General features: G+C 36.8%; 1 protein-coding gene across 1 annotated transcript; it reads left to right on the top strand.

Moving 5' to 3' along the window:
• The first annotated feature begins 9932 nt into the window (after positions 1 to 9932).
• On the top strand, positions 9933 to 22969 carry AMBN (ameloblastin). Its single transcript, XM_038555127.1, has 11 exons — positions 9933 to 10038; positions 11210 to 11278; positions 14638 to 14688; positions 15981 to 16028; positions 16523 to 16633; positions 18026 to 18262; positions 19167 to 19205; positions 19469 to 19528; positions 19614 to 19658; positions 20065 to 20109; positions 21964 to 22969. The coding sequence occupies exons 1-11, from the start codon at positions 10024 to 10026 to the stop codon at positions 22498 to 22500; spliced, it is 1257 nt and encodes a 418-aa protein (XP_038411055.1). The 5' UTR covers positions 9933 to 10023; the 3' UTR covers positions 22501 to 22969.
• The last annotated feature ends 2372 nt before the right edge of the window (positions 22970 to 25341 follow it).

The raw sequence follows: 25341 nt of genomic DNA on the forward strand, positions 1-25341 counted from the left end.
CTGAGACCTTCCATGGCCACCCTACCTAAAATTTCAACACACTACCAACAATTCCTGTGCTCCTTTCCTGCTTAATCCTTTCTCCTTGGAATTTATCAGATTATATTTTTACCTATTCTTCTTGTTTATTGGCGATTTCGCCCACTAGCAGATGAGCTCCATGAGGGGTTTGTGTTGGATTTTGTACCTGAGTACCTAGAACAGTGCCTGGTACACATTAGATTTGAATGTGTAAGTGAGCAATTTCAACTTCTCATTTGGAATTCAAATTTCCAATCAATAATTCATTTTATATATTCAGCTCTTTATCACTGAGAAATTTTAAATGTTTTGGTGCAGTTTGGCTCCAGCATCAAACAGATTTGGATTGAACCCAAACTGCCACTTACTAGCTGTGTGACTTTAGGCAAATTACTTAATCTTGCTCAACTCAGTTTCTTCATCTACAAAATGTTGACAGTAATAGCACCTGCCTCGTGGAGTTGTTATAAGTACAAATGAAATAAATGTCCAGGACCTTGAACATAGAAAAGACTTAATAAAGATAATCTATTATTTTCATATACATTAATTTTTAATGTATGTATCCAAATATCAGATTTTTACTCTGTAAGAATGTTTCTATAGTTAAGACACTCCCATTCTAATAACCTCCTTATAAGACATCCCTTTAATATTTATGCTATATCAGGAATAATTTGCATTAATTGCATGCTTACAATGTACCAGACACAGTTCATTTACTCCTATGTAGACTCCTTTACTGACAGTCTTTTACAGAGGAGGAAACTGGGGTACCGAATGCGGAAGTAACTTATCTAAAACATACAGCTAAAGAATCATGAGGCTCTACCCCAGCCTGACCACCCCAGGCCCCCAAGTACACATTCTTAGGAATTCAGCACTTCGTAACTCATCTTCTCTTACATGATAATACTTTTCATAAAGCTCATGCTAATTCATGTATCAATGTCGAGTATGGTTTCTCTAAGTATACTGTAGAATTTTGAGGAACAGGAGCTTAGGAGTCTCTTTATTGTCATTAAATTTAATATGTCAGTCTGTTCATAGCCTTTAATATGCTCTTTAACAAACTCAGCAACTAAAAGACTAACACAGAACATGTTTCCTGACTTGCTTTCCAATGATCTATACCAGAGTAAAAAAAAAAAAAAAAAAAAATTATTCGGACAGGGTAAAAAAATTCTTCAGGCAGGATAGAAAAAAAAAATTCCATTTCTGCTGTAAAATCGACTCTGATGTCATCATACAGGTCAAGTTTTGAAGACCTGAAGTCATTCTATATTGGCTTCTGGTCAACACTCTCATTCATCCAAAAGTCCTTCTGAAGTGCTTTTATAATGGCTGTCAACTGCCAGATAATAATACAAAAGAGAAATAAATGAGTCATCATTTTAATATACAAAGCAAGCAGGTGTGTTACTTGGCAAGGTGCCAAGGACTACTGTATCATTACACATATTTCTGCTTTATTAAATTCCTTAGTTTGTAAAGGGCCAATGCCAAATTTATTCCCTGTCAGAGTTTCCAGGTATGTGACTTTGGAATCCACCATGCAAAGGAAAAGAAATGGAAAATGAGCTCGACTTAACACTAATAAGTATATATGAAGTAAACTAGTTACTGTGAAATATAAAGCCTTTATAGGGAGGCATTTTGACATATACTTTTAAATGTCTATCAAAAAATTTATATCAAACATGGTAAGAGGTTAATTTGTATTTGTTATATAAGGTGTTTTATAATAAATGCTCAATGATACATAGAAACACATATAAGTTGATAAGAATATTAATTTCCCTCTGGCTAATAAGCAAAAACCTGAACAATACAAAAGTGGAAATATAGTAGTAAATAAATAGGTGAGAAAAATATTTAAACTTGGTAGTGATCAAATAAATATAAATTAAAACACCAAGTCATGGGCAGCCTGGGTGGCTCAGCGGTTTAGCGCCACCTTCAGCCCATGGCATGAGCCTGGAGACCCGGGATGGAGTCGCACGTAGGACTCCCTGCATGGAGCCTGCTTCTCCCTCTGCCTGTGTCTCTGCCTCTCTCTCTCTCTCTCTCTCTCTGTCTCTCGTGAATAAATAAAATCTTTAAAAATAAATAAATAAATAAATAAATAAATAAATAAATAAATAAATAAATAAATAAAACAAAATAAAAAATAAAACATCAAGTCATCATCACAAGAAAAAATTTTGTAACTCTGGTGATAGATGTCAACTAAACTTATCGTGGTTATCACTTGCAAAGTCAAATCATTACATATTATACCTTAAAATAATATAATGTCCGTTGTCAATTATACCTCAATCAACAACAACACAAAGAGCAAAAAAGAGAAAAACACACACACACACACAAACCCACAAAACACTGTACTATTAAATTATGGGAAAAATTAATCAGTTGAACAAATTCTGACAAGTGAACTGCTATACATAAATTGTTGGTAATATATCAACATGAATAATTCAGCAATACTTACCAAGAGTCATACAAATATGCAAGCTTTTAACAAGGAATCATATTCATGGCAAGTTATGTTAAATTAATTCAAAATATAATTTTTTAAAATATCAACTAATTAAAATATTTATGGTGAAAATTAGAAACAATCAAAGATCAAAAATAGGAGTTTTGAGCATCAGTTTGAAGAGCTATTTCTCAGGCAATTTAAGATATAAGATTATCCCCATAGCTAATTAGTATTTATAGAGCATAAAGCCTAACATAAAACTATACTTACATGATAATCATAATGATGCTAAATATGAATCCAACATGGCACAAAAACAGACACATAGATCAATGGAACAGAATAGAGAACCCAGAAATGGGCCCTCAACTCTATGGTCAACTAATATTCGACAAAGCAGGAAAGACTGTCCACTGGGAAAAAGGACAGTCTCTTCAATACATGGTGCTGGGAAAATTGGACATCCACATGCAGAAGAATGAAACTGGACCATTCTCTTACACCATACACAAAGATAAACTCAAAATGGATGAAAGATCTAAATGTGAGACAAGATTCCATCAAAATCCTTGAGGAGAACACAGGCAACACCCTTTTGAACTTAGTCACAGCAACTTCTTGCAAGATACATCTATAAAGGCAAGGGAAACAAAAGCAAAAATGAACTATTGGGACTTAAGATAAAAAGCTTCCACACAGCAAAAGAAACAGGCCAACAAAACTAAAAGACAACCTAGAGAATGGGAGAAGATATTTGCAAATGACGTATCAGATAAAGGGCTAGTATCCAAGATCTATAAAGAACTTATTAAACTCAACACCAAAGAAACAAACAATCCAATCATGAAGTGGCCAGAAGACATGAACAGAAATTTCACAGAGAAAGACATAGACATGGCCAACAAGCACATGAGAAATTGTTCTGCATCACTTGCCATCAGGGAAATGCAAATCAAAACCACAATGAGATACCACCTCACACCAATGAGAATGGTGAAAATTAACAAGGCAGGAAACAACAAATGTTGGAGAGGATGCGGAGAAAGGGGAACCCTCTTGCACTGTTGGTGGGAATGTGAACTGGTGCAGCCACTCTGGAAAACTGGGTAGAGGTTCCTCAAAGAGTTAAAAATAGAGCTTACCCTATGACCCAGCAATTGCTCTGCTGGGGATTTACCCCAAAGATACAGATGCAGTGAAATGCCAGGACACCTGCACCCCAATGTTTATAGCAGCAATGTCCAGTAGCCAAACTGTGGAAGGAGCCACGATGTCCTTCAACAGATGAATGGATAAAGAAGATGTGGTCTGTATATGCAATGGAATACTAGCCATCAGAAAGGATGAATACCTACCATTTACATCGACGTGGATGGAACTGGAGGGTATTATGCTGAGTGAAGTAAGTCAATTGGAGAAGGACAATCATCATATGGTTTCACTCATTGTGGAATATAAGAAATAGTGAAAGGGATTATAGGGGAAAGGAGGGAAAATGAGTGGGAAAAATGAGAGAGGGTGACAAAAACATGAGACTACTAACTCTGGGAACCGAACATGGGGTAATGGAAGGGGAGGTGGGCAGAGGGATGGGGTGACTGGGTGACGGTCACCGAGGACGGCACTTGAAGGGATGAGCACCGGATGTCATACTATATGTTGGCAAATCGAACTTCAATAAAAAAACATTTTAAAAAATATGAATCCAACATGTGTAGATACTGTCAGGAAAAAAATGAAATCAGTTGGTGAGGTAGTTAAATCCTATCTAATATGTCTTTCTTTTATATTTATATAATTTTTACCATCATCATGTTATTTTTCTGGTTATTATTCTTGATTATGAAATAGAGGCCACTAAAAATATGAATTTCAAAGATTGCAGCTTTCAAAATAACTTTGACTATATTATTAGCAGGCAAAAATAATTCAAATTTTATTCCTATGCTGTAAGACTATATGGTAACAAAGTATCAATAGATTTCACAAAAATTTGTTATCCGTATTTTGTGAGATTAAAAAGCAGATATAAACTTTAGCCCAAACCAACATGATAATGGGCTCTACAAAACGCTAAGTAATAACACTCAGGAGCATGGTCTTTGGAGATGGACTGCCAGCTATGCTACTAACTCTGAAGAACATAGTACCTTCCTAAATCCCAGTTTTCAGAGTATTTATCTCATGAGGTGGCTCATGAAGATGAACTAACATAAAGTATATAAAGCATAGTATGTACCACATGGTAAGTGGTCAAGGAAATAAGCTATTAATATTATATATAGTAGATTTAGCATAAGACCCATGAAACCTTTATTATTCCTTATGTTATTTTAATATACAAAAATCATCATTAAAAATTGGCCTTCCCTGACCTGACCATACTCTTTGACCTTGTTCCTTTCCAGTAAAGCTTAATGCATGACACTCCATCAGATTCTTTCCCAAGAAAACTTAATACTTATCAATTCACTCAGTCATCAGCTACTAATTGAGCATTTGGACAAATATCCTTCCTTCAAGGCTCAGCATGAACCTATGCCCATCATGCCTGACCCCAAAACCCCAAAGAATTTCTCCAACCTCAAAAATATTATAGCATTATTTTATAGCAGAGTTTCCCAACCTCACCACTACTGACACTTCAAACTGGATAACTGTCTTTGTGAGGAGTATCCTGTACATTATAGGATGTTTAGCAGCATGTCTGGTCTCTACTTACTAGATGCCAAAAGCAAACCACCTCCTCCCCTGCCAGCTAACTGTAACAACCAGAAATATCCCTTTATCCCCCAGACATTTTTAAATGTTCCCTGTTAGGGCAAAATCATCCGTGTTTGAGAATCATTGTTCTGTAGCATTCTTATTTTAGCAGTTAATCCATGTAGGAATATACTTTTTGATATTATATATGCTTTTTAATTAAACTATTGCTGGTTTGCTGTATTTTAATTAATTATTTTTTACGTATCTCTCTTCTTTGAGTAAATAACTGATAGGCATACTGTACTGTTCTTCTTTGTGTTTTCCAATGATTGATTGGTCAGTAACATATGCTATTGGATGACTGATTCACTTTGGCATGGTGCGTAAGAGTGAAATGCCTGTGTCTAAATTCTGGCCCCACCAGATGGACTGGTGTCCACTGACTGTCCACTCACTGACTGTCGCCTTGGGCAGCTTAGCTCAAATCTCTAGAGATCAGTTTTATTATGTATAAAAAAGAGAGAATACTATCTTCTTCATAAATTCATTGTGAGAATTAAATAAATGAATATACATAAAACACTAAAATAATGTCTGCCCACAGTAAATATGATTCAAATATTACCTATTATAATGTACATATGACATCAAAGGATGCAACTTAGTGCATGAATGATTTTTGTTCCCACAGGAATGTTTTATATGGTTAAAAAAAAATTTGGGAATCTATCCAAAAAATTAAAGGATCACATGCAAAGTAAAGTGTTAGGACCTATAACAAGCAATTTGTCACAATGTAGTGTATGAATGAGTGCCAAATGACTGACAAAATACTTGGAATCAGAGAAAATCAAAGTGGAGTGGAATGGAGGGGGAGAAATCACAAAACAGGAAAATTTGACTGGAACTTTGTAAAACAAGCTGTGAAGAGATAAGAAGAGAGTTTAGGAGAGAGAAAGATTCAATCAAAATCTCAAGAGGAGAAAAACCTTGGCATATTCTGGATGGAGTGAGTCTGGCTGGACTTGTGAATCTGGCTGGAGCAGAATGTTGAAAAGGACTATATGTTGAAAAAATGCTCAACATCACTTAGCGTCAGGGAAATGCAAATCAAAACCACAATGAGATACCACCTCACACCTGTCAAAATGGCTAAAATTAACAAGCCAGGAAATGACAGATGTTGGTGAGGATGTGGAGAAAGGGGAACCCTCTTACACTGTGGATAGGAATACAAGTTGGTGCAGCCACTCTAGAAAAAAGTATGGAGGTTCCTCAAAAAGTTGAAAATAGAGCTACCCTGCAACTCAGCAATTACACTAGGTATTTACCCCAAATATACAAATGTAGTGATCCAAAGGGGCACCTGCACGTCAAAGTTTATAGCAGCAATGTCCACAATAGCCAAACTATGGAAAGTGCCCAGATGTCCATGGACAGATGAATTTATAAAGAAGATGTGGTGTAGATATACACTAGAATACTACTTAACAAACAAGAAAATGAAATCTTGCTCTTTGCAATGACATGGAAGGAACTAGAGGGTATTGTGCCAAGCAAAATAAGTCAGTCAGAGAAAAACAATTACATAATCTCACTCATGTGTGGAATTTAAGAAACAAAACAAAGGATCATATGAGATTGGGGTGGGAGATAAAATACGACAAAATTAGAGAGGGAGACAAACCATAAGAGACTCTTAACCATAGGAAACAAAGTTAGGGTTGCTGGAGGGGAGGCTGGTGGGGGGATGGAGTAACTGGGTGAGGGACATTAAGGAGGACATGTGATGTAATGAGCACTGGGTGTTACATAAGATTGATGAATCACTGAACTCTACTTCTGAAACTAATAATATATGTTAATTAATTGAATTTAAATTTAAATTTAAAAAAGAAAATGACCATGTGTGAGAACAAAGCAAAATTCAAAGTCCATGTTTTGTCTTATGCAATTGACATGCTCATTAGCAATCAAAATCATTCTTAAAATAGTCACAGCCAAGGCCCACAATCCAACATGAAACAGATTTGCAGCATATGTTTCTTTTTCAACAAGAACAAATAATAATTCATGATTGTTGAATATTTTCTGCATACCAGATAGTGTTTGCTTGTCTTACATTCCTTAGTATGCTTGTCTTAAATAAATTAAGTTAATGCCATCCTATGGTAGACCACATTTCACAGATTAAATAATTACTTGAGAATACTATATATATTCAGGTAGAGTATCTCTCCCAAAGTCACATGATCAATGTCACAGAAGAGTTTAAAAGCTGTGCTGCAGCTACTGTACTGACATTTTCCATAGGATCTTCTTTCTCTGGCTTTCTCTTTGTAACTTTTTCTGTAGTACATGTCCCTTTATATATCTCAGATCTTGTCATTCTGAGCTTTCTTGTTTTTGCTCTACACTGGACATAGCATTTTTTTAATTGGTGCTCTCATTTTTCTTTATAAACGTCTGGTATTGATCAGTATAACATAGCTTCCATCAGCTGCAGCACTTCCTTAATGTCTATAATCACTGCCACTCATTCATATGTTAATTCTAATTTCCAAATTTCTTTGTACTTAAAATATTTTTCATAGAATGCATTAGGATTATATTTTATATTTGTCAACTTTCTCAATAACATAAATCAAAAATAAAAAAACTATTTGCTAGCTGCAAAATGAACTGGTTACAACAGTCATGATTACTATACCAATGTACAGTCTCATGTAAAATGGGAAATAAGATCGGAAATGTGAATTGAAATGTTAATTTGACTGTCTAGTTATAGAGGGTGAACTTTACAGCTTTACGGATCTTTAGAAAGTTTTTGAGTGGAGCTGGGAAATGCTAAAATCAATATTTTAGGAAGCTAAATTGGATATGCAGGAAATTGGAGGAGAAAAAACTAGCAGGTAAACATCTGGAAGACAGTAATCCAGGACTGACTGTAAAAGTCATTTTTAAAAGGTAAAAGTAACATCATTTGTAGTATATTAGATACTTGGCTTAAAGGAAAGCAGACTATAAGAATTCTACCAAAACATTATTATTAGCACTTTATGGTCATGCTCATAAACTATAGAAGACATACACACACATATTCCATTTCCCTAGTTAACCGAAAACTAGGAAGCTTAATCCCATGGATTCAGCATCAACCTCTATACAGAGGAAATGCCTTCCATCAGGTCCCTTCTCTACTCTCCTTGGAGCTCATAGACCTAACTGCCTTTGCTTCTCCTCCTTTAACACACACACACACACACACACACACACACACACAGTGTCTTTGTGGTGCCATGTTTCATGTGGCTTCTCTCATACTAAGAACAATCAGCTATTTATTGAGCACCCACTGCATGGCACCTGCTGTGTCTTTATCATCTCACCAAATCTTCAAAACAAACCTATAGTAGTAAATGATCATCCTTATATGAAGAAGGAAGGAAGGAAGAGATGAGGGCTCAGAGAGATTAAAGGACTTGATGAAGCACCAGAACTGGAATTAAGAGAAATGGGGAAGTTGGAGTAAAAAAAAATACTTTTATTTCAGTAACATTTTGCTATTTACAAAACATATTCATATTCCTTATTTCTTTGCATCCTAAAAATAATTCTGTTACCAACAGGAAATGGAGCTTTCAGGGACAATTTCTTAGATAACATTATTTGAAGATGTCAGGCCTACACTTAGGTATGAAGACATCTTTCTCCCAAAATACCAGCTTCCTTGGTGTTCCCTGTAATTGGCAACACCCCTACTTCCCTAAAGAGTATACTGACTCATCCCTTCTTAAGAAACTAATCTTAAATTCTTATCCTCACCACATCTGAAATCACATCTTTGGAAAGATAAGGAGGGACAGAGAAATAACAAAAGCACTTAAAATTCAATCCATATCCAAGACATTCTTATCCGTTCATGGAGAGAAAACTCATCCATGTTGATGTTAGCCTTTTAAGTAACACAAATATGACTAACCTGGCTTGGTCCTAAATGTGTAAAAGTGGGTCTATCTAAGGAGTGAGATGAGGCCCGTTGACTTGATTGATTCATGGAGAATGTTTTTATTTATATCCCTCTCCCCACAGAGAACACGCACTAAAGATTTACCTGAAGTGGTCCTCTCAGCGGGTCCAATTTAAAATCCCTTACAAAAGCTTGGCTAAACACCAGTCTATTATCTTCAGATGTAAAACTATCTAGGAAATTCTGAAGAAAAAATTATAACATATTCTTTATCCATCTAATATTTTCAGCTCAGAACATTATTTTTTGTTTCTTTCTGGACTATGTGTATTTAGGGTAAGGGAGGGGAGATACTTTTACTGCAACAAATATGAGGGTGAACATTTTGAGAATATCGGCACTGGGCTAGCTTTATCTGCAGATAAAAACCTGCACAAAACAGATCATGGTTAATTTTACACCTATTTTACATATATTTCCTTCAGCTCACCAAAATGATTGTCTTCAGAACTTATGTCCATTATTCCTTTACTGTCTTCCCTGAAATTGAGTTCTCTGAATAAATACAAGGGTTGGTTTACAATTAAAAATAATGAGACTCCACAGGGCCAACGTCCTTGCATGCAATAAAAGGGTGTGGGCTAATTATAGGAGCAGAGTTTATTTTTTTTTCCCCGTTTTGCTTCACTTTGATTGGTGGATTGGCACTTTAAATAAAGGTTTCTGGTCTTCTCTGAATGAGAGATACAGAGCAAGTCCTAGGCATAGTCCAGAAAAAAATTTAATCTTCTTTTCTTAGAACTGTCTTGATTGGCATCACCAGGCCCTGAGAACACAGTGCATGTCAGCATTGAAGGTAAAATGTGATTTTATGATTTCCATGTGATTCCTATACGTTCTTTTTTTCTATCTCCAGGCATCTTCTTCTATAAAGAGGATTTTTATTTGTCACCAGAAGCTGAATAATACTTTATTGTAAACCATTAGCATGTTCCAGAGAAGACATGTCTAATACCCTACCAGCTAAAGAAAAGAAGACTAATCTGTAGACTTTTTTATTATTATTTGTGATTATTAGTAACAGTACCTAATTTAGAAAGGTATTAAAAGATGAGCAAATCTCTTGACTAGTCAGATTTCTGTTCATGTAAGAGTAAAGAGGCTTTTCAAGTTATGGAATAAACTTAAAGAGATAATTCATTTTAGAAAGAGGAACACTTGGGGCACCTGAGTGGCTCAGTCGGTTCAGCATCTGCCTTAGGCTCAGGTCATGATCTTGGGTTCTGGGATCAAGCCCTGCATCAAGTTGTCTGCTCAGCCACGAGCCTGCCTCGTCCTTTCCCTCTGTCTCTCCCCTGCTTGTTCTCTCTCTCTCTCTCAAGTACATAAAATCTTTTTTAAAAAAATTTAAAAATTTAAAATATAAAGACAGAAGAAAACTCAGTTTTGAGACATATTTCCCACTAATACCAAAGACAATTAAAATATTCAGTTCATTCTTATTTTTAAAAATGTAGGTTTGAGCATGTTTATCTGGGTAACTGAAACCTAGAATCATATACTCCAATATACCTGCAAATAAAGGTTTGCTATAAAATAATTGTTGGTTGTATTATATTTCAAATGCATTTAGAAATTTACTCTGAGAGAAAGTAATGTGAATGATATTTAATAGACCAAATTTTTACATATTGGAAAGGATTTTCAAATTCATAGTTCATTTACAAAACGTAATACAACATTTAAAGACCACAGCACAGAAGTTGTTCCTACATGTTCATTTAGGTTGTGGCTCCATTGGAAAAAAAAAAAAAAAAAAGTACTTAGATGTTTTTTAATTGTCAATTCATTCCAAAAACTAGTAAATACAAATAAGTTGTTTTGAAACATTTAGTTGTGTTTTGTTTTTGCTCTTTGAAACTGATCGTTTGCAAGAACAGAGATGTGGCTCATTTGAAATATTGTCTTCTGGCTGTTCTGAAATAAAAATTGATCTTATTTAATTCTCCAACCTAATTCTGTTTCAGATCCCACTTTTCAAGATGAAGGACCTAGTACTGATCTTATGTCTCCTGAAAATGAGTTCTGCAGTGCCGGTAAGTCAGAGTTTTGTAGATTGTACCCTAAAAGAGACATTGTTGGATACTGAACAATACTGAAGGATATAGGCTGAAGTCCATGCATGGACTCATTTTGAATTGATCCCGCGGTAGACTTCCTACTGAGTCAAACGTAATAGTCATCCAGAAATCAGTCTTACTATCCAAAAGCAACAAGCCAAATATATAACTTTTCTATTCAAAAAGATATTAAAGTATTCCAAAGGCAATTTTGCAGCCTTATTCCATCATTCAAGGATAAAGGACTTACGTGGCCTCCACAACATCATGACACAATTTTATTATCAACCACTTGTGACCTTTATGTAATTGAAATAGAGAAGTTTCTCCACAAAGGTTAAGTACATTTTCTTCATTTTAAGAAGAATATTTAGCCAAGTTATGATGGTTATAAAACAGAGCTAAGTAATTCCATTTGAAGACAGTAACTAACCAACAGATTTGCCTGATCAGAAGAGATTATGTGGCTGAGAGCTGAAGTTTCTTAAATCAAAACATGCCATGGCAATGGGGCTAATTCTATGTTATAGGCCTACACGGTTCACTGTATCACATATTGATATGATCTCAGATGACTACAATCCTCAAAATACTGTACTCCAGCCAATAAGCTATGTTTCTGTTTCCATGAAGATTTTATTCAGCTGCTATGTGCATTTGGCAAATATGCCTTAGCACCTGCCACGTATCCAGCGATGTGCTGGGCATTGGGGGCATGAAGGTAAATATGACATGGTCTCTTGTCTAGAGGAACTCATAGTTTAGACCCAAACAAACCTTAAAATACTTCCCTGAGAAAAAAAGTTTAGCTTACGTGGGTTTTTTAAAGTTAAATGTTTCGGAGGAGGGGGAGGAAACTGATTACAAGGATAAAAATCTCAATTCTACAAATAAGAAGAGTTCTATTCCATTACTCAACATAAACTTCAAGTGAAAGAAAAACTGAAGTGGCCACCCTAGCTTACCTTTGTATGATACTGACATTGGGGTCAGCCTCAGCCATCCACTATCTGTCTAATACTTTGACACTCTTGGAACCTATGCTAGTCCACGCCTGTGTCAGTCAGGTCCACCCTGAGGAATACAATTGCTTAGGATTGCCACCTGACTGCTCGTCAAATTAAATGTTCTTCTCCTTTTACTTCTTTGTTGGAAATGTATCCTCTGTCCATTTACATTCATGTAAATATTGTTTATTTTTTTATAAATTTATTTTTTATTGGTGTTCAATTTGCCAACATATAGAATAACACCCAGCAAAAGATACAGTCGACAAAACTCAAAGACAACCTACAGAATGGGAGAAGATATTTGCAAATGACGTATCAGAGAAAGGGCTAGTTTCCAAGATCTATAAAGAATTTAGTAAATATTGTTTAGATGAGGACTTGGAGCAAATGGAAAGCAAAGTGTACTTTGTCCTGGAGGTGGATGTGTCCAAGATACCCTATTTGTGTACTGGCCAGTGGCAGGAAAGAAGGTTTTAATCTCACAGTTTCCTCAAATGCTGAACAACTTGCTGACTGCCCCCCCCACACACACACACACCCTTCACTCTTCATGTCTACACAACTAATCTTTTCCTCTGCTTGGAGTATTTGCTACACATTTATAATTCCTTTCCAGCTATCCATTTCTAAAACTGAATTATTTGGAAAAATTTGCACCATGATTCAGAGGGTGAGATTTTACCCGTATAAAAAAGCAGAAAGTAGAGGGTAGATAACATACTCAGGAAACTGTTCCTGAGCTTCTTACTCATAAAAAATAAATAGTCCCAATATATTTAGTGGACACTCCAATATTTGTGATATAAATGAAGGAAGGAAGGCATTAAGAACCAGTGACCCCAATAGTAAGGATTTCCAAAGAACCAGAGACCCTCAAAACGTACTCTAATTCTTATTCTTCCATTCTTCATGTTTTTCTACTGGTATTTGTGCCATTAATAAGGATTGCTTTAGAAAGAAAAATATCTTAACTTTAAAAACCTAGTTTAAGTATAACTGTATTTTTGACAACTTTTAGATGAACACATCAAGCATAGGAATACTTGATGCTAGAATGTTTTTTATTTTTAAAAATATATATCTTGGATGAATGGATAAAGAAGATGTGGTCAATATATACAATGGAATATTCCTCAGCCATTAGAAATGACAAATACCCCCATCTGCTTCAGTGTGGATGGAACTGGAGGGTATTATGCTGAGTGAAATAAGTCAATCGGAGAAGGACAAACATTATATGGTCTCATTCATTTGGGGAATATAAATAATAGTGAAAGGGAATAGAAGGGAAGGGAGACGAAATGGGTGGGAAATATCAGAAAGGGAGGAAGAACATGAAGACTCCTAACTCTGGGAAACGAACTAGGGGTGGTGAAAGGGGAGGAGGGCGGGGGGTATAATATATATATATATCTTGGGGCAGCCCAGGTGGCTCCACGGTTTAGCACCACCTTCAACCCAGGGCCTGATCCTGGGGACCCAGGATCGAGTCCCATGTTGGGCTTCCTGCATGGAGCCTGCTTCTCCCTCTGCCTCTCTCTCTTGCTCGCTCTCACTCTGTATAAATAGATAAATAAATCTTTAAAATATATATATATATATGGGGCAATCCCGGTGGCGCAGTGGTTTAGCGCCGCCTGCAGCCCAGGGCGTGATCCTGGAGACCTTGGATCGAGTCCCACATCAGGCTCCAGGCAAGGAGCCTGCTTCTCCCTCTGCCTGTGTCTCTGCCTCTCATTCTCTCTCTGTGTCTCTATGAATAAATAAATAAAATCTTTTGAATACGATCCAAAAAATATAAACATAGAGCAATAAGCTTATACATAAAATAATCTTTCACAAAAGATGACAGAGGATTTGTTGAAGCCCCCTGACTAGATGGCAAGTAAGGTTTTGCATTTGGTTTTGCTGAATGCCATGATCCCATGCCACATTCCATTAATCAGAAGCATGTAGGTTTGCCAAAAGCACAAGAAAATTGAGGTTAAGTTTGTCCCTTTAGCTTCTCCATGGGATGATTTTTAGGATACAAAGTACTCTTGGTTTTCTATTTTGTAGCTTGATTTTACTTCTTGTTTTTGATGTAACCTCCAACGAAATCAAATTTCTCTGCATTAAGATACAACAGGTAGATGGTTCATGTGGAAGCAAAATTATTACATACGATGTTAATTCCCCAATTAATTTAAATTCTTCTTTCTTCTGCTTAAAAGCTCATGTCAAAAGCCTTCAGCTGGTCTTTATGCCCTGGGTAGCTTTTTATTTCCAGTGTACATTTAAGGAAGTTCTACCAGAGATCTCAGAATTATTCTTATTTCCTTCTAGGTGTTTCCTCAGCAACCTGGGACACCAGGCATGGCTAGTTTAAGCCTGGAGGTAGGTACTGTCAGAGTATTTACATATAATTTTTACATTTATATGGACCTAGTAAGAGAGAAATACCAGGGGCTGGTTCTGTTTTCCCAGCCAGAAGTCAGGGGCATTCTAGAGAAGCACCAGAGAAATGTTATGACATTTATTAGAGCCTCATCTTATCATTTTACTGCAAGTTTAAACTCTCAGATATTTTAGTCTTTAGAATGTCATCTGTGTGTGAATCAGATCAATACTTATATTGAATACCTAATATGAATTATATTTACATAATATAATTACTAATTATAATTAATTAATTAAAACATATTGTTCAGAAGCCACAAATGGTTTATATCTAATTCTATCACCTTATAGTATCTTATATGACAATGTTCCCATGAAGAAAATTTACCTTACAAAATGTAGTTGTTTATAAGAACTACTGTAAATAACATTAGCTTTGTTCTGTGGTACCTGTTTCATACCTTGTGTCTCTCTTCCTGCAGTTCTCATAACTAATAACACTGTTTAGAAAATCTCAGCACAATAGAAATATTCGACCATGTGAATAGAAAATATTGAGTTATGAGTAGAAAGATATTCATGAGATTATAAATTTTTCATAAGACCTTGCAAAGTGTTGTTTATATCATGACAATGTAGGGGAATCAATACTTACATAGGCTAGCAGCTGATTTCAAATGGAAGCTAATTTCATTGAGTTATTTTTTTCTCACTTTCTAGATTAAAATCAACTCAAAGCACTCTAAACCTCTTCCCATAAAATTGAAATTGACTTTTTGTTGAATTGGCAGCATTCTTGACCACTTATGCAGATTCCATCATTTTCCCCAATGTTTTTTATATTCATTATTTTGAGGCCTTTTTTATTTGGAAAGGAGGTAAGGTTTATATTGTCTTGTCTTGTCTTGTTTTGTTTTGTTTCCCTGTTTGGCTGCTAGATTTATAAAAGGCAAAGTAAGTTAAGTTAGGGTGGAGGGAGAGTCAATGAAATAATATTCTCACAATCAAATTTCAGTTTCATTGCATGAGCTATTTTCCAATGTTTCAATGTGACCTCCTAATTTGATTAATGATTAATAAATCAAGTTCACTAACTTAGTAGCAATAACAACAATGGCACAACCACATTTAACATTTCCACTTTTCAGTAATGATTTGTGCTTATTTTTATTCAAACTGACACACCACAAACTTTGTGCTAATAATACCATATGTTGAGAAAACAGTTGTATCATACAGAAAAGGAATATTTGGGGCAAACATTAACACACTTTTTTTTCTTTTAACAGACAATGAGACAGTTGGGAAGTTTGCAGGGATTAAACATGCTTTCTCAGGTAACCATAGTTTCAAATATTTCTTATTGCAAGAATTAATGGTGGTGATGGTAGTGATATTAATAGCAACATAAAAATTCATAACATACGTAGTGAATAGACATTATCCCAAATATTGGAAGAAAAAAATGAATAATTGAAATAACCTAAAACAAAATAAGATCCTGGGATGGGATGGTAGGTAAAGCAATATTGAATTTTCTTGAGTAAAAAAAAAAAAAAAAAAAAAAAATCCTATTTTGTACCATCAATTTTATTAAACGGCCCAAAATATGAGAGCTTAAAAAGCTAAATCTCAAGTAGGTTTATGGGAATATTCCAGTTGACTCAGAATGGAAAGTAAGTGTTGGAAGAAAGTATTTAGCCATCGATATTAAATTCACCAATGTCACACTTACTTTTGCTATCTCTACACTTTCTATGGATATTTAGAACATGAAAACTAAGCCAATACTGAAATATAAGCATGCTTTTTTTCCCCTGCATGTCTTTAGTATTCAAGATTTGGTTTTGGAAAATCATTTAATTCTTTGTGGATGCATGGTCTCCTCCCACCGCATTCTTCTTTCCCATGGATGAGACCAAGGGAACATGAAACTCAACAGGTAAGTTAATTGTATCAATGTGCTTGAAACTCCAAGCTTAAAACTATTCCCCTATTTGCCTTCTCTAAATTGTCATAAACTAGCTACAGACCAATAATAATAATGAACAAAAAATTATCCAAATATTAACCAATCAAAACTTATCATTGTTTTTAGTACTTAGGAAAATTTAAAATAAAGTAGTTCAAACTTTTGACCTATTTATATATTCATTTCACATAGGAAGATATGGTCTCCAAAAATGAGACTTATGTTAATGACACGAGCAATAGCAATAGGTAAAGTACCTTCAAGATGGAAACAGACTATGCCCTGAACAATCCTCATTTTGGTCAGGATTCCCAAAATAATTTTTCAAAGGCATGTTTAAAATGATGCCAAAGCCCTGGCCAAAATATCTTGAACCCTACAACAATCAACAAATACACCAATCAGTTAACCATTATTTATTAGTTGTCTAATAAATGCATAAGTCAATTGGTAGGTTGGGAGTGAAAGTGAAAACATTCAATTATTCAATAACAGTTCCAAGGTTCTGATTGGGAGATATGATAAGACAACATGTTGCAAGGTACTACATTGTGAGGTATAGAAAATAAAAGCCACAGGAGTTTAGAGATGCACAGTAGTTGAAGAGGCAAAGCAGAGCCAGATTATTGTGAGACTTCCATACCACGTTGAGGAGCTTGAAAATGACTTAAAAATAACAGGGAGCCATTTACCACACTTAATTTCAAAAAGGAGCAAATAAACATGGTTGTTTTAACAGGAATCTTTGATTCCAGGTGGCCTTCCACGACAAGTAGCATTACTCACCAAGCCACATTTAGTGGGACAATAAATTATGTAAAAAGTGACTGTTTCTCCACTTGATTGTTTCCAAAATGGGCTCCACAATGCAGGAATTTGATTAGTATTTTACTTAATGATCTTTCCCCTTTCATTAACTCCAAAAAATATATTTTTTATCACGTGCCAGGCACTGGTTAGGAACCATGTTAAGTCCTAGGGCTATAAAGACAAATAAGACATTTGTCAGTGGACTGGGGGCAAAGATATATAACAAAGTATTGTAATCCAATGAGAGTGGTAAAATAGACATATCCAAGGAAACTCAGGGGAGGAAATGACCATTCTATCAAGAAGTCCAATAGCTTTCCATATTCTTGAGCACAGATAGTCCCAAAGGAAGTAAGGGAGACACACCAGACTGCCCCAAATAACACTGACTGTTATTGGTGTAATAAATTACATAAATTGGTGCTTCCTACAACTTCAAGACAATTCCCTCAGACTCTCTTGAGAGTAGAAAGTTCCTCAAGTCCTTTTGCTCTAGAGACCATAGTTCAGTGAGCTATGGCTTCCTGACACTCCTTTCAAATTTCTCTGCAGTATGAATATTCTTTGCCTGTGCATCCCCCACCTCTCCCATCGCAGCCATCCCTGCAGCCTCAACAGCCAGGACAGAAACCCTTCCTCCAGTCTGCTATTGTAACTGACATCCAGGACACCGCCCAGAAGAGGGGAACTCAGCCTCCAGTTTACCAAGGACAACCGCCCTTGCAGCAAACAGAGGGGCCAATGCTTGAACAGCAGGTGGCACCATCAGATAAGCCACCGAAGGCGGAGGTAAGTCTCTCAAGTCAAATTGGTGTTACCCACTAACTCAATGAAGGAAAACTGATTTGCAGAGCACATTTAAATAATCAGAACTCTCAGGCTAATATATGACAATACAAATATGTTTTCGGAGTTGACATGTCTGGGAGTAGAATATAAATATCCATTCCTGTCCTTTGCCATCAGAGCTAAGGCATGGATTCTAAAAATCCTGTGCCTGTAAAATTTAGTTTCTTAGTTGCAAAAAGATGAAAGCTTTCAGAGGAAATAGGACAGTCCAGAGAAGTCCATGGCTTCCTATCAAGATCTTTTTCAGTGCTGGATTGAGAAGAGCGATTGAGCCCACAGCACTGCATGTAGTATTTTGGATTATTATTTCTCTGTCTGATGGAGAGAAGACAATCATGTAATAATGTAAAGAAAAGAGCAGTGGAAGAAAAGGAAGGTACCATTTAACCAGTATGTTACAGGCATTTAACATTACACCATATCATCCTGATCACATTCCTAAAAAGATAGATATCATCATCCTTTTTAAAAAGAAGACAGGTTATAAAGACTTCGACAGGTTATAAATTTTGCTGGTATTAAGAAAAAGTAGAGTGATAGAGTCAGGACTCAAATAAACCTGGCATGCTCTGATTCCAAAACTAATTACTTCCTACTCTGCGAAACCAAGCAAGTTCGAGGTAAACATGCCTCATCTCCCTGCCCGTGCATTTGAGACAAGCCAGTGAAAGGTAATTGTTATCTCTTGAGTGTATTGCTCAAGACTAAATGAAAGTGAAAAACTAAATGAGTTTAAAATGAGGAAACTCATTTTAAATTGTTTTATCCTAGTCATAAATAAGGAAGGAGTGTGCCCAGTTCTATTTTTATGGTTTAGTAATTTTAATGTTTATCTGTAATGCAGCTACCAGGAATGGATTTTGCTGAACCACAAGGTCCATCAGTAAGTATAGATTTCAGTGAGATACTTTCTTGGGAGAAATATCTATACTTAAGAAAAAAGAGTGAAAAACTTTCATTGCCCCATTTATCCATGAATAATGAAGTTTAATGGTTTCTTTTGTTTTCTTAAATATCAAATACTTATTTGTTATTCTAATCCACCTGAAAAGGCATTTCCTATAACTCTTAGAAATGGCTGTTATGAGAGGTTTGCCTATGTTATTGCAAAAATGAATTACTAATTCTATTTTCAACCACTTCCAGGTGTTCCAAATAGCTCGTTTGATATCTCGGGGACCAATGCCACAAAATAAACCATCTCCGGTAAGTTTTTAAAAATATGTTTCTACCTACAATTTACTTAAAATTTTTTTTTTTGGAAAATAATGATTGTCGTATTTATATTTAGCTTTATCCGGGAATATTTTACATGTCCTATGGAGCAAATCAATTGGTAAGTCTGTATCCTACAGAAAGTATCATTTTAAATTAAATGTTATCTTAAGAGCTAAAGTTATAAAATCTAGGCCTCACACAAAAGAGTTCATATTCTCTGAATGCCTACATTGGTGACTGAAATAGCAAGGAAGCACACTGTCTATTTGAATAACTCTGGCCAGACGCGGGCACACACACACACACACAACGACATTTTTTAAAAAGGTACATTTTCTTTCTGGATTATCCAAATTGGCTACATTTACTCACTAATGACTCATCTCTCTACTTTATTCTGATTCTGGGCACAGCATTAATATTAAGGCTTTAGGAAAAACTAAGTGACTTTTAGCATTGTCTTGAGTAGCTAATAGGATGATAGGAATCTTCTGTAATAAGATGCACTGTTCCTTTTTGAACAGAACGCTCCTGGCAGACTTGGCATCATGAGCTCAGAAGAAATGGCTGTGAGTAATGTCTTCCAACTTTTCCTAAAATAGTGGTCCTGGGAGAACAGTCACAGATGACTTGCTGCAAGAAGCATTGGCCATGAAAGTCATTGAATACATTGCACAGAACTCAGATGATTCTATTGCAAAACCAAAAACTTCATTCTTCCACAAAGTGCAAAGACTTCCCCATGTTTCCCATAGTCATTTCTGAGAGTGACCATTCTAGAACATAGGATTTTGTTCCATTTCTTGAATATGAGCAGAAGAAAAACCTCTCTTGAAAAGCCATTATCATTTGAATAGCAAATGCTTCAAACCAAAAAAGATACATGTGATTAGTACAGAGTTCCCACTTCTTCTAGAACAATTAACCCCTCAAAACAACAAATTCAACAGTGTTGCAAATAATTTTGACCTCAAAATTGAGATATCAAAAAGAAAAAGAAAATGAGCAAGTTTATATATTATGTTGTGCTTACCACAAGGGTAACCATCTGTCACCATACAACACTATTGCAATATTGCATGCATCAAACCAGTGTGACATTACGTATCACTGAAAGAAAACTCGCATCCCAACATTCTTGAGTGCCTTCTGAGAACTAGCTGCATAGAAAGACACTACAGAGGCAAGATAAATTAGACAAGATTTCCGTTTTTTGATAAGTTTACTGTCTTATCAATGGAAAAGATAGATACAAAGGCAGATAGTGTTAAAATTATATGATAATGAGCAACAGAGCTATGAGAGAGGAAAAGGGGAGAGGCAGTTAGCTCAGCCCAGGGGTTCATAGTTCATCCCTTGAGGAGATGATGTGAGGAGGGGAGATTGAGAGAGTAGAGCTAAGGAAAGGTAGGAGAAAAGAATATTGCATCCACGTACCACCAACACAACTGGCTGAAAATTCAAGAAAGTGTTAATTATCATCTTAACATTTTAATGAATATATTTATACTCTGCCTCTTGCTCAAAAGATCTTGCTTATGAAAATCTCACAATAAATGTAACCAAAAAATTGAAGATATAATTTAAAATGAGTTAAAAGTGTAAAAGATTCATTAATTAAATGAAATTACAAATATGCAAGTTACAAAACTGCACAATCTCTGTAAATAGCCCAAGATACTGGGTTGGACATTTTTAACAGCAAAGGCAGGAAAAGGAAACATGAACAATTCTACAATTCTGTCTACAGGAAGAAAATATTTCCATTCTTCCAGAGAAATCAAGCTTCTTAAAAAAAAAAAAAAAAAAAAAAAAAAGAAATCAAGCTTCTTTTTCTTACACATGTTCCAAAAGAAAGAAAGAAAGAAAGAAAAGAAAGAAAGAAAGAAGAAAGAAAGAAAGAAAGAAAGAAAGAAAGAAAGAAAGAAAGAAAGAAAGAAAGAAAGAAAGAGAGAGGAAGTGTTATGTGAGGCTTCATTCATTTGAGAAATGATGTTGACATAATTCTCTAAAAATAACCCTCAACAAACTCAGCCATGGGATCTGTTTTTGTTTGTTTTTTTTTAGGATGGTATTGCCTATTTTGGCTACTTATTGTTTTCTTAAATATAATTCAAACTACCTTTGCCCATAGCCTTTGTTCTGCCCTGTGTCCCCACTTCTGACATTCCTACGTTGTCAGCCAGACATGGCAAAGGGTCTCCATCTGTCTTTCACAGAAGTGAGCATCCAGAGAAGTCAGCATCTTCTCCTTTATGTCAAAGCCAGTTTAGTAAGAAACGTGCTTACACAAAGCTATCGGCCAACCAATTGTTCCCTATCAGTTTTTTATGATTTCTTGGTGAATCTGACCAATTCTGATTGCATGGTATACTTAATAATATGTGATAACCCTATCTTTGGTCAATGGTTTTTTTTTCCAGGGAGGCAGAGGAAGCCCCATGGCCTATGGAGCCATGTTCCCAGGATTTGGAGGCATGAGGCCTAACCTTGGAGGGATGCCCCACAATCCAGGCATGGGCGGGGACTTTACTCTGGAATTTGACTCCCCAGTCGCGGGGACCAAAGGCCCTGAGAAGGGAGAAGGAGGGGCACAAGGCTCCCCCATGCCCGATGTCAACCCAGCCAATCCAGAAAACCCGGCTCTCCTTACCGAGCTAGCACCTGGTGCCCTAGGAGGGCTTCTTGCTCATCCAAAGGACAATGATCCCAGCCTGGCAAGAGGCCCTGCAGGGCAGAGCGGGGGACCCCCCAGGGTCACCCCGGCAGACGCTGACCCACTGATGACCCCTGAATTAGCTGATATTTATGAGACCTACGGTGCTGATGTGACCACACCCCTGGAAGAAACGCCCACGGATACCACAGTGATCCCAGACACTCAGCAAACATTGATGCCAGAAAACAAGGCCCAGCAGCCCCAGATTATGCATGACGGGTGGCATTTCCAAGAGCCCTGAGAACCTTAAGATTATCAGCTACCTTCTGTATGCACAGGCTCCCCAGCTTTGTCCCCATAGTATATCTTTTTGCTAACACACTTCCTATCCTTCTGCACCAAAGGCATTAAAAATGCTAAGCATATATTAATAAATACAAGTGGCTAGAAATAGTGTAGGTCCCCTTCTTGCTTTCATTCTCTTTTTGAAATAAAATGTGTCGACCGTCTCTGTGATTTAGAAATACTATTAATAACATCAGAGCAAGTCTAAGGGCCTCTGCATTGGAAAATCACTGTCTCTCAGCTATCCTAGGCCTTATGGAATTTCTCTAACTAGCATGATACTGTTATATCCAAGAAATGTGACATTGCTTTGGAAATGTTTCCCTAAGCAAAGGCACATATTCTAAGAATGATGAGATATATCATTCAAACATTATGAAACAGGGATTGATGAGCAATCCCTGACTGGTATTACTGAGTTTGGTATATTGGATTTAAAATTCTCATTTGTAGAATATTTTATTTAATCTACTAAAAACACTTAGCCTATTTTAAATAAAGAATTTTTCTCATTGAAAATATCAGGAATTATATGTTTATTATTTACATATATTCAAATAGTTAAGAAAGGCATACTCATTCCCTACCCTTCCTACTCTTTAGCCCATTTTATTTAATTTGTTCATTCTTTCATGGAAAGTTTATGGAGTCTCTACCAATGTCCTTGGCACTGGCTAGGCAACAGGGACACAGTCCCTTCCCTCAGAGCTTACAATGGGGACTTTTGATAAGTAGACAGCCAGCCACGATTTGTTTTATAAAAACAGCCACTTTGGGCCAACTCAAGTACTTTACATATATTATCTCACAACAGCACTGCAAAATAGATACTCCCAAACCCACAGTACATGTGAAAAGTGCTATGAAAATGCCAAGCCCAGAGTGCCCCTGAGGCCACAGAAGAGTCACTTCACCCAGCCTACGGGGCACCGGAGGGCCTGGGAGCAATCAGATGAGTTTTCTCAGAACAGTATTGAAAGCATTTGCAGAGCAAGGCCTCCAAGAGTAAGAAACCCAAGAAGAGTCAAGTGGGTGCCACATGAGAATTAGCTCATTCCTGTGAACTACACTGTGGCAAAAAAAGGAACCAGAAAGTGGTTGTTATTTGTCACCAAAGCTAGGTATGTGTCAGTCAGAATTGTTCACCATATTAAGAGGTTCTGAGACCAGGTCTGGTCATCTGTGGAAAGTAGCCTTCTGCCCCATTCTGTCCACCTCCTCCCCAGTTGCCTAACCAGGTCTTAGACTCAATGGAACTCAGACTCCCCTCCATCCACCGTGGAGATTCGGGGGATGCAGCCCAGGAAAGGAGCTCTGATGCCTCCAGACCTTGGGTACTTCAGGAGTCTTAGCAGGAACATAGAGCTACTCCCTATTGTCTGCCTCTTTTCAGGCAGAGCTCTGCTCGCCTCCACTCTGAGGCTAGAGCCAAAGGAGACCTGTAGGAAATTAAAATTCAGTGTATGTCCTGTAGCAGCTCTGACAGAAGTGCAAGGGTAGGAAAATGAGTTCCACAGTAGCCAGCAGATGCCCATTGAGACCCACCTTAGCAAGCCAGTCTCCTACTGTGCGGTCTGGTAAATGACAGATCTAGGTTCAACCTTGATCTGTGAGCCTTTGGAAGTGAGACTTAATCTCTCTGATCCTGTTTTTCATTTCTATAGTAGAGCTACAACCCAACCCACCTCCCAAGGTTGTTGTGGAAACTTTATGATGTAAAGTCCTCAGAGAAAATCACTGAGTCCCAGCAGTTTTCTCCTTTTCCTACTGATCCTTTTTATAAAGAGAATCCAGCAAAACAGCGGCAATGGGAAGAGAACGGAATTGTTCCCATGACCTGGTGAATTGGGCTCTCCCGTTTACCCTCCACACACTGCCTTTTGGCTTCTTCTTTACAGTTCAAAGCATGCGTTTGTGAGATCACATATGCTGGCTTCCCTGGTGAGTGTTGTCCTAGCAAGGGCTCAGAGGTGGCTCCCCTACTGGCAGCCTGGGAGTGTTAATGAACAGTGTTAACTGGTAGATCAACTTTGACAAGGGGGGTTACTGTGCTGTTGAGCCCTTGAATAACCTCTCTCCTTGCCACCATGACTACCTCAAATACTGGTCCAGTGAGCAAACACCAAGGTGGCCAGGGAAAGAGGCAAATGTCACCCACAGGAAGAGCCATCTTAATTATTTAGAATTCCTTCACCATGGTTTCCCTCTATCGGGCATTCACATGAGAAAAAAATATCTTCATAGCATGTCCTATGCAGACAGGCTCCCTTCTAGACCTTCTTATTACAGATTTTCCAATTTTATCCTTTTTAAGTCCCAAACCAGCTGACCAATCTGGTACTGACACTGAGTCAGTATAAATCTGTATCTCAGGCCATCTCTCCTTCCAAACAAAATAGACAACCAGACATACCTTTTTCAATGTCCTTCCCACTGAGCTGGGTCGTGGTGCCCTGGCTGTGCACTTCCAGCTGATGCTAGAATCCCATACAGAAATCCAACCCAGGGTCACATTCTTTCCTCTCTATTAACTGATCGTTGATGGGGTAGCCATCAAATTAATTTCCAAACTGGGACACTTTTGACAATGAAAAGTGTTATCATAAATGATAAACGAATATTGATAGCGGGTATAAACCACCTAGGGCAAATCAGGACATCTGTTTTATGGTCTTTATTTTATTTTTGGTTTTAGTATTATATGGAACTCCCCGTGAAGCTAAAGGTGTGCATTGAGGGAAAGGCATCAAAGTTATAAAGAGGAAGTGCATGGAAGTCTGAACCACTTGCTTGTGCA

Source organism: Canis lupus, chromosome 13 (genome assembly GCF_011100685.1).
Source record: "Canis lupus familiaris isolate Mischka breed German Shepherd chromosome 13, alternate assembly UU_Cfam_GSD_1.0, whole genome shotgun sequence".
NCBI lineage: Eukaryota > Metazoa > Chordata > Mammalia > Carnivora > Canidae > Canis > Canis lupus.

What these genes read in the sequence shown, in the direction of transcription:
- AMBN (XM_038555127.1), top strand. An exon ending in TGGCTAGTTTAAGCCTGGAG is followed by an intron (nt 14,689 to 15,980) that starts GTAGGTACTGTC and finishes TTCTTTTAACAG; the next exon opens with ACAATGAGACAGTTGGGAAG. An exon ending in CACAAAATAAACCATCTCCG is followed by an intron (nt 19,529 to 19,613) that starts GTAAGTTTTTAA and finishes ATTTATATTTAG; the next exon opens with CTTTATCCGGGAATATTTTA.